General features: G+C 41.4%; 1 protein-coding gene across 2 annotated transcripts in view; it reads right to left on the bottom strand.

Moving 5' to 3' along the window:
* Positions 1-269: 269 nt before the first annotated feature.
* The window catches only part of DCTN4 (dynactin subunit 4), a 48,361-nt gene continuing 39,119 nt past the window's right edge, over positions 270-9,511 (bottom strand). For both annotated transcript variants that reach the window (XM_055285607.2, XM_055285606.2), the window contains 2 exons: positions 7,401-7,498; positions 270-2,870 (listed from right to left, as the gene is read on the bottom strand). In XM_055285607.2, coding sequence (XP_055141582.1) covers positions 2,657-2,870; positions 7,401-7,498 — 312 coding nt within the window. In that variant the 3' untranslated portion in view covers positions 270-2,656. The remainder of the gene's footprint in view (positions 2,871-7,400; positions 7,499-9,511) is intronic.

Genomic DNA, 9,511 nt, shown 5'->3' with positions numbered 1-9,511 from the left:
CGAGACTCCGTCTCAAAAAACAAAACAAAACAAAACAAAACTGGTAGAGGTCTAACGACATTTATATAATGGTTCTGCGAATATGTATATAAGAAGCTCAAAGCAACATCTACTTATATATTATGGTGAACTAACCTGCTAAGAGATTTTAGATTACTTCATTTAAGGAATGGAAGGGAGCATGACCCGCCAACTCTCTTAACTCCACACCTGTCTTGGCTCTGAGCTATGCTACTCAGTATCTACATGACAGCAAACAAAAGACACGCTCAAGCTTTGTCTGCTTTATTTCACTACATTAAGTTAAGCAATAAGGCAAAACAGTAACCTGTCATTCATAAAGATCAAGGAGTACCTCTCTGTCCCAAAAGGGACCAAAAAGGATGTTTCTTCACAAATATGCATGACACTTAGCTCATTATGCTGATAAGCACTTCAAACAAAAGAAAAGGTCAGTAGGTGAATCAAGTAACAAATCCAAATTAACTTAGCCTAAGTTTCCAAAACTGTAGTTTCAAGTGCTAATAGGATCTAACTTTCTTGTGGTGGTGCATACTGACTAGCATTAAAATTTTTGCACCTCATCTAATATAAAAAAGGCAACAAATACAATTCCTAATTCACCAGCTGCAGGTGTTGAATCATTTCTACGAACACACAGAATACTAGCTTGCACTAAAACCTATCTTGAGGAAACATTAAACCAATGGCTCTATTATTCTGCAAGTTAATTCGGCTTCTGAAGAAAAAAGTTTACAATCAAAGTGTTTTGTGTTTCTGTATATGGGAATGATGAGACCCATACTTCAACATTATTACTTTGGGGAATAAATACCAGCTACCTGCCATAAATGCACGACATGTGTGTAGTCTATGCAAACGTGTAAACATATGAAGCTATTCTCTACTCTATGCCCATTTCCTCCACTGGCAAATAGGGAGCAGTGATTTCACAGTAGGCTCTAGCAGGTAGTGAAATAAAAATTTGAGACTCTGTGGGGTCACAAAAAAATGAAACTCTTTCTATAGTCTGCAAATTTGTAATTACCCATCCCCCTGCTCCAACTCCTAAGAGGCTAAACCTTATTATTACCATAACGTTAGAGATGAGTATTTTCCTTCTTACACTGTATCACATATATTACTCTGTGGGACTGTTTCATAAAATTGGCTTGACCTTTGTACAATTAGTACAATTTAGTGTCTTTTAAAAGCTTCCTAAATATTTAAAACATTTTCAAGGAAAGCTTACAAGGACTATGCCCCATCTGTATTCTACATTATAATGTATCTTTAATTTTTTAAGACTTAAAACAAGACCAAGGTAAACAAAAAATCTGTATTTTCCTCAAGTCTCTTGGCCACTTAACTAACAATACTTTTACAGAAAACACGGTGCAGCTGGTGGTCTACTTTGTCAAGTTTCATTTTAGAAAACATCATAGAAATTAAGGTTAGCAACCCAACTCCAGGATACCAAGTGAAAACAGCAAGTCTGCTGTTAGGCCAGAATTGTGGGCTACTTGCTGAACTATTTTATGGTTTACAATCAAAATGGTCTTATTTGACTCACCACATGACAAAAGTCTTAAACTTAGTAAGGGGGAAAGTTCTTAATATCCAGTTTTGGATTCAAGAGATTATAATAGTTAATTTCCCCTTCAAATCAATGGAAAGAATGCTAGTTGAGAATATGCTAAAAATCTAACCTTTAAAATGTTTTCTGCATTCCAGAAATGAACCTGTCCACTCAGGTTTTCTTTGGGTTGTTTTCCAGGTCCCAAACAGAACAACTTAACCAAGTTAAAGAGGCAGAACAGGGAAGGGGTAGGAAGTAAGACAAATAAAGATTGCCCCCCTGTGGCAGCATTAATCCCTGGGTATTGTGGCAATATTGAAAACGAATGGAATTTGCTACCCCCTGACATGACATGTAATTGCTTGCTTCTCAAATTCTTCTTAAAAGATCCATATTTTACTGGGAAAAAAATTAAGAACAACTAATACGTGTCCTGTATTCACTTAGAAAAAGAGGGCAAATGAGAGTGCCTTAACAACTTCATAGGTTTTTCCAATCATCACAATACTAAAGATAATGTGACAATTCAATTTTTCAGTTATATGGAAATCTATGGCAAAATGGCAGCCATTATGGCAAGTGAAGGGATATATTTTAGACTGTTAGATGATATTTAATGGAATGCAGAAAGCAGTTGGTACATTGTGACCAATGCTGGATCATTAACAGCAGGTCTACCTTTGGGTTATCATTTAAGTTTCATCTGTGACATTGTGATCCTTAGTGAGATCAGATCAAGAGACAGTACAGTCAGAGTTTCTCAGGTGGTAAATACAATGCCATTCCAAGGAACACCCATCCCCTTTCCTAGGATGGAATTATGCTGCTGTTACTCAACGTGCAGGGCTCAGTGAGGGAGACACAGACTTACTGGTGTCAACAGGGGTTAGAGCAAGAGCAACAGCAGCTACCCTGTGTTCCCAATGCCTTGCCTATGCTCCCACTTTCTTAGCAATAGAATTCCGTAGTGCATGGGTACATCGTTATAAACAAGGCCTAATGAAGCAGCAGCTTCCACATTTTAACGCAGGTTTATGTTGATACTGTCCTTTGGGATCTGCCCTCCAATGGAACCTTTTAAGGAAGAAGCGGGCCCAAGCTAAGTTCCACATGCTGGGTGAGCCAGATGACTTCTGTTCCCTGGTCACTTTCTTCAATGGGGCGAATGGGGGCTGCCAGGTTTTTAAAATCATGCTTCATCTTGAAGCACACGGTCACTTCACCCTCCTCACGCTGTGGTGTAACTTTGATGAAAATACCCACTTTGTTGGCCTTTCTGAAGGCTATAATGCTACGGAAAGAAAAAAAAAAGCAAGTATTAGGTAGATAAAAAAATGAGCCAAACCACTAAGACTTACAGTAAAAGTCTTTCACCTTATTCTTTCCTTCAGTACACACAGAAACCTATAAACACTTTGTTCTCAACCTACCAAGTATTTTTTTGTTTTGTTTTGAGACACAGTCTCGCTCTGTCGCCCAGGCTGGAGTGCAATGGCTCCATCTTGGGTCACTGCAACCTCTGTTTCACAGGCTCAAGTAATTCTCCCATCTCAACCTCCCGAGTAGCTGGGACTACAGGCATGCACCACGACACCTGGCTAGCTTTATCTATTAATATGTATATTTTTTGGTGGAGATGGGGTTTTGCCGTGTTGCCCAGGCTGGTCTCGAACACCAGGGCTCAAGTGATCTGCTTGCCTTGGCCTCCCAAAGTGCTGGGATTACAGGCATAAGCCAACCCGTCGGCCATATATTTTTCTATGAGCTTATACTTTTCTGCTTTTCTAACCAATACAGATGGTACACACTATTCCATAACTTGCTTTTTTTTAACTCTGTTTATCACAAACACCTTTTGATGCTGGTATATACAGACCATCTACCTTCTATGTAATGGTTGCATAGTATTCAATTATGTGTTTACCATAATTGGCATATACTGAGGTTGCTGCCAATTTTTCTCTATTATAAACAATGGTGCTGCAAACATCCCTTTATATTTACCTCTGTGCAAATGTGGTAATATTTCTATAGAACATAGACTCATACCGTGGAAAGTTATTTTTTTATTTTTTATTTTATTTTTTTGAGACGGAGTCTCGCTCTGTCACCCAGGCTGGAGTGCAGTGGCACGATCTCGGCTCACCGCAACCTCCGCCTCCTGGGTTCCAGCGATTCTCCTGCCTCGGCCTCCTGAGTAGCTGGGATTACAGGCGCACACCACCACGCCCGGCTGATTTTTGTAATTTTAGTAGAGATGGGGTTTCACCATATTGGTCAGGCTGGTCTCGAACTCCTGATCTCAGGTGATCCACCCGCCTCGGCCTCCCAAAGTGCTGGGATCATGGGATCACAGGCGTGAGTCACTGCACCTGGCCTTATTTTTATTTTTTAGAGACAAGGTTTTGCTCTGTTACCCAGGCTGGAGAGCAGTGGCACGATCACAGTTCATGGTAGCCTTGACCTCCTAAGCTCAAACGATCCTTCTGCCTCGGCTTCCCAAAGTGCTGGGATTACAGGCATGAGCCACCATGCCTGGCCATACTTTGTGAAGTTTTACTAACTCAGTGCTTTAAGGGGAATTTTGGAACACCATAAATCAAGAGCGTTTTTGTAAATAACTTATGTAATTAGGAATTTTAGCACAAAAATGTCTCTTCATTGCGGTTTCCATTTCAATTTCCCCTCATTTGTGCATAAAGTTTGTACTTTAATAACTTAGTTTCAGGCCGGGCGCGGTGGCTCACGCTTGTAATCCCAGCACTTTGGGAGGCCGAGGTGGGCGGATCACGAGGTCAGGAGATCGAGACCACGGTGAAACCCCGTCTCTACTAAAAAATACAAAAAATTAGCCGGGCGCGGTGGCGGGCGCCTGTAGTCCCAGCTACTCGGAGGCTGAGGCAGGAGAATGGCGTGAACCCGGGAGGCGGAGCTTGCAGTGAGCCGAGATTGCGCCACTGCACTCCAGCCCGGGCGACAGAGCGAGACTCTGTCTCAAAAAAAAAAAAAAAAAAAAAAAAATAATAACTTAGTTTCTGAAAGTAAAAGGGCAATGAAATAAACAGAATTTGTCTACTATCCAAATGACATTCAGTTACTCTAAGAAAGGTTATTGGGATTACATATTTACATATTTATACAGTGTTAGTTTCCAGAAATCTGAAAGCTCCATTAAATCTAATAATGTAAAATATAATTAATTCGGTTTTTAATTACTCTATCATGTAATCAGGCTGAAATTTGATATCTCAGACAATCATTCCAGAAGTATATCTTGGCTTAACAAATTTCTGTACCTAATTAATTTGAGGACCCACATAAAGCAAGGATTTGAGAGAACACATTTTGTACTGTACAACTCAGTACATTTTGTATTACAGTAACTAACCAAACCTTTGATTTGTATGAGTCATGTAAAAAATAATTCAAACAGTTAAAAATGGTAAAAAGGAAAATGTCAGTCTTTCTTTCTATCCTTAATTTCCCAGGCAATCACTGATACCTGGGAAGATTTTCCAAACCAAATTTGGATTTCTGGTCCCTAGCTAGACTTGCTAAAAAAAATCCTCTGGGGTTGGGGTCTGGAATGCTATTGAACAACAAAACAAAACAACACCTGACCTGGTGCTTTCTGAAGTTAACCCACGTTTGGTAATCACTAAACTAATCTCACCTTTGCCTTCACTTTATTTTTCTTTTCTTTTCTTTTTTTTTGAGACGGTGTCTTGCTCTGTTGCCCAGGCTGGAGTGTACTGGCGTGATCTGCAGTCAATGCAACCCCTGCCCCTAGGGTTCAAGCGGTTCTCCCATCTCAGCCTCCCGAGAAGCTGGGATTACAGGCACGTGCCACCACGCCTGGCTAATTTTTTTATTTTTAGTAGAGACAGGATTTCGCCATGTTGGCCAGGCTGGTCTCGAACTCCTGACCTCAAGTGATCTGCCTGCCTCAGTCTCCCAAAGTGCTGGGATTACAGGCATAAGCCACCGCACCTGGCTTCACTTTATTTTTCTAACCCACCTTATGTTATCTCTTCTCTCTAATATCTTGTTGAGAAAGCTTTTGATCATTCTGTCAAAAAACGGTAAATGGGTCGGGCATGGTGGCACACGCCTGTAATCCCAGCACTTTGGGAGACCAAGGCAGGTGGATCACTTTAGGTCAGGAGTTCAAGACCAGCCTGGGCAACATGGCAAAACCCCATCTCTACTAAAAATACAAAAATTGGCCAGGCGTGGTGGTGCTTGCCTGTAATCCAAGCTCCTCAGGAAGCTGAGGCAGGAGAATTGCTTGAACTCGGGAGGTGGAGGTTGCAGTGAGCAGGAGATCACGCCATTGCACTCCAGCCTGGGTGACAGAGACTCCTTCTCAAAAAACAAAACAAAGACCGTGAATGTTCCCTGTGCCAGTTTATTAAGCTATTATTTTTCAGCTCCAAGTGCACCTCTCTCAGTTTTGCTTTGTGACACGGGATTCTGCTCAGACCATATCTGCTGGATCGGCTGGCTCTTTGTCAGGTTCTGTCAGTAGCAGGCTCTAACGGGAGACTAGAAGTCTGGAGGAAGAAGGGTCTTGCTCTTCCTTTAGAGATTCCTGTTTGCTTGTGGTCCCTGTTCCCTGTGGCCATCACTCCAAAAATGGTTTTTTTTTTTTTTTTTGAGACAGGGTATCACTCTGTTGCCCAGGCTGGAGTGCAGTGGCACAATCACGGCTCACTGCCGCCTCAGCCTCCTGGGCTCAACTGATTCTCCCACCCTGGTATCCTGAGTAGCTGGGACTACAAGCATGCGCTGCTACACCTGGCTATTTTTAAAAATTTTTGTAGAGATGGGGTCTTACTATATTCCTAGGTTGGTTTCAAATTCCAGTGAAGCAATCCTCCTGCCTCAGCCTCCCAAAGTGTTGAGAATACAGGGGTGAGCCACCATGCCCAGCCCAGCAATGTTTCTTTACCCAGGAGGAAGTGGCAATAAGCAGTGGAAGTTTTCCAATTCTTGTATAATCATGCCACCCCTCCTTTGCCATCACGAGATGCCAGACCACGCAAGCAGTGTTCCCCTTCAGCTCACTGGAGGCCTGAGTTTCAGCTACATGGAGCTCTTTCTTTAAGTTCTAAATTTTAATAATTCTAACTATTTCCCTTTGTTCCCTCCACCTGAGGGGTGGTAGCTGGCTCATCAAATAGCTATCTTTGAAATTTTATGCCCATGAAGTAGCATAAAATTGCTACTTTAGTGTTCTTTTTCACTTTTTAAGTTACACAAGTGAACAATTATTTATGTTAAATTCTCTGTTCAAATCATTGAAATCATTCAGTTTACAGACTGAACTCTCTGATGGTCACAGTCCCCAGTTACTGGAAGGTTTGGTTCTTTTCAGTTATTAGGTATGAGAGAGTAAAATCTATTAATTACTCCAAGGGGGTGGGGGTGGGGAACAAACCCAATGATAAATCTATAGGGACAGAATATTGTATCCTGTCCACAACCATTAAAATCATATAATTAAAATTTTTTTTATTAATATGGGAAAATATATTCAAGTGAAAAAGGCTAAAAAACTATTTATAGAATGATCCCAATGAGGTGAGAAATACTTGGAAGGACAAATGTCAAAATGCTAATGGTGTTTATCTCTGGTGGTGGGATAATTTTATTTTCTTCTTCATGGTCTTATATATATTTCCCCAATTTTCTACAATAATTATTTCTAGAAACAGGAAGAAAAAAGTTATTTTAAAAAATCCAGACAGGAAAACTGGATATAAGTGGGCATTCTGTTATCAGCCAATTGTGGTATGGGGATCACAAAAAGATCACTCACTCGGGATCATCCTGAAAGTCTTGAGGTTCTGCCAACTCATCATACTCTGCTGCTGCATCCTTGCCAGCTAAAACGAGCTCTTTGGGAGGCACCACCACCTGGAGAGCAACACAGAGAGACCTGCCTGAGAAGGGACCAGTGTGACAGAATATAGCAAAGTATGACATTGATTTAAACAAATGGAAGCACACAGCAAGTTTCAGGAAACATATATACTACTTCTATGGAGTTTATAAGAACAAAGGTTTTAAGAGAAAGCTAAGTGGGTACTTACTTCATGGGGTCTGCAAGGAGGAACTGGGGAGAACATGGGGGCTTCAATTGTCTTTAATGTTTTATTTTATTTATTTATTTTTTTGAGACGGAGTCTCACTCTGTCGCCCAGGCTAGAGTGCAAATAGCATGATCTCGGCTCACTGCAACCTCTGCCTCCTGGGTTCAAGCGATTCTCCTGCCTCAGCCTCCCGAGTAGCTAGGACTACAGGCGCCCACGACGCCTGGCTAATTTTTTGCATTTGTAGTAGAGACGGGGTTTCACCATATTGGCCAGGCTGGTTTTGAACTCCTGCCCTCATGATCCACTTGCCTCGGCCTCCCAAACTGCTGGAATTACAGGCGTGAACCACCGCGCCCAGCCCTAATGTTTAATTTCTTAAGGGGATGGGGAGAAATGGGTACTTGCCTATTATTATTCTGTTTTTTTTTGATACATCTGAAACGTCCGTCATTAAGAACAACACAAAGGAGAAACACTGGTTCCAACACAATGTTTTTTGACATGGTACCAGCTGTTTCCTGGTACCTGATACATAAACTCACATGAGATACTGGGTGATTATGGTCATGGAAAACAATTAGCATTCTTCAGACTTATGTTGTAATTAGGCCTCAACTTTGCTCTATCGGAGGTTAACAGTTAACAGTGTCAATCAAATTTCTAATTATAGATACAAATGTGGGAGGGGAGGTATAAAGAGAGCTTTATAAAGATATGCTGTGCTTATGCATCAGGTACTTATTTCCGTCTGTCTTAACTGGAGCTGCTTATTAGTGTTAATAAAAAAAGGAGCAGCAGGGCACAGTGGCTCAGACCTGTAATCCCAGCACTTTGGGAGGCCGAGGAAGGTGGATCACGAGGTCAAGTGATTGAGATCATCCTGGCCAACATGGTGAAACCCCGTCTCTACTAAAATACAAAAAATTAGCCGGGCATGATGGCAGGCACCTGTGATCCCAGCTACTTGGGAGGCTGAGGTAGGGGAATCGCTTGAACTCGGGAGGCGGAAATTGCAGTGAGCCGAGACTGCGCCACTGCACTCCAGCCTGGCCACAGAGTGAGATTCCGTCTCAAAAAAAAAAAAAGCGACAAGGACCAAATAAGTGAAATAAGTGTTATCTCTCTTTGGAGGTGATGCTAGTAAGTGAAATCATTAAAAAGCAGAAAAAGAAAAAAAGAGGACAGAAATTTTCTAATATTATTTGAGTAACAACTAAAGATACAGGCATCTTTTTAAACCATTTTTATTATAAATATCATGCTGAATTATGAATTAGTAATAGATGATCTATAGAGAAAGGCTCTTGTTCTAAAATTTCAAGTACTAGAAGTAGCAAAATATAAAGAGAGGCCATATTACATGCATTCAACTCACACTGAGTCAAAATCACCCACTTTAACAGTTTTTTTTTTTTTTTGAGATGGAGTCTCACCTCAGCCGCCCATGCTGGAGTGCAGTGGTGCGATCTCAGCTCACTGCAACCACTGTCTCCCGGGTTCAAGCGATTCTCCCATCTCAGCCTCCCCAGTAGGTGGGATTACAGGCACCTGCCATCATGCCCGGCTAATTTTTTTATTTCAGTAGAGACAGGTTTCACCATGTTGGCCAGGCTGGTCTTGAACTCCTGACCTCAGATGATCTGCTCACCTCGACCTCCCAAAGTGCTAGAATTACAGGCGTAAGCCACCAAGCCCAGCCTAGTTAGTGCTATGTTATGTATACTCTTTGTAAGGTCGAGGAATCTAGAGGAGGCATACCAGCTTCTAAACGATTTTAAACGTATCATTTCTAAAAGGAAATGATATTTCACAAGTGTTGAAGAATGAATGTATG

The sequence above is a fragment of the Symphalangus syndactylus genome, chromosome 7 (genome assembly GCF_028878055.3).
Source record: "Symphalangus syndactylus isolate Jambi chromosome 7, NHGRI_mSymSyn1-v2.1_pri, whole genome shotgun sequence".
In the NCBI taxonomy this organism is placed as follows: Eukaryota; Metazoa; Chordata; class Mammalia; order Primates; family Hylobatidae; genus Symphalangus; species Symphalangus syndactylus.
The sequence above is the reverse complement of the archived record's forward strand: the minus strand, read 5'-3'. Positions and strand labels throughout refer to the sequence as shown.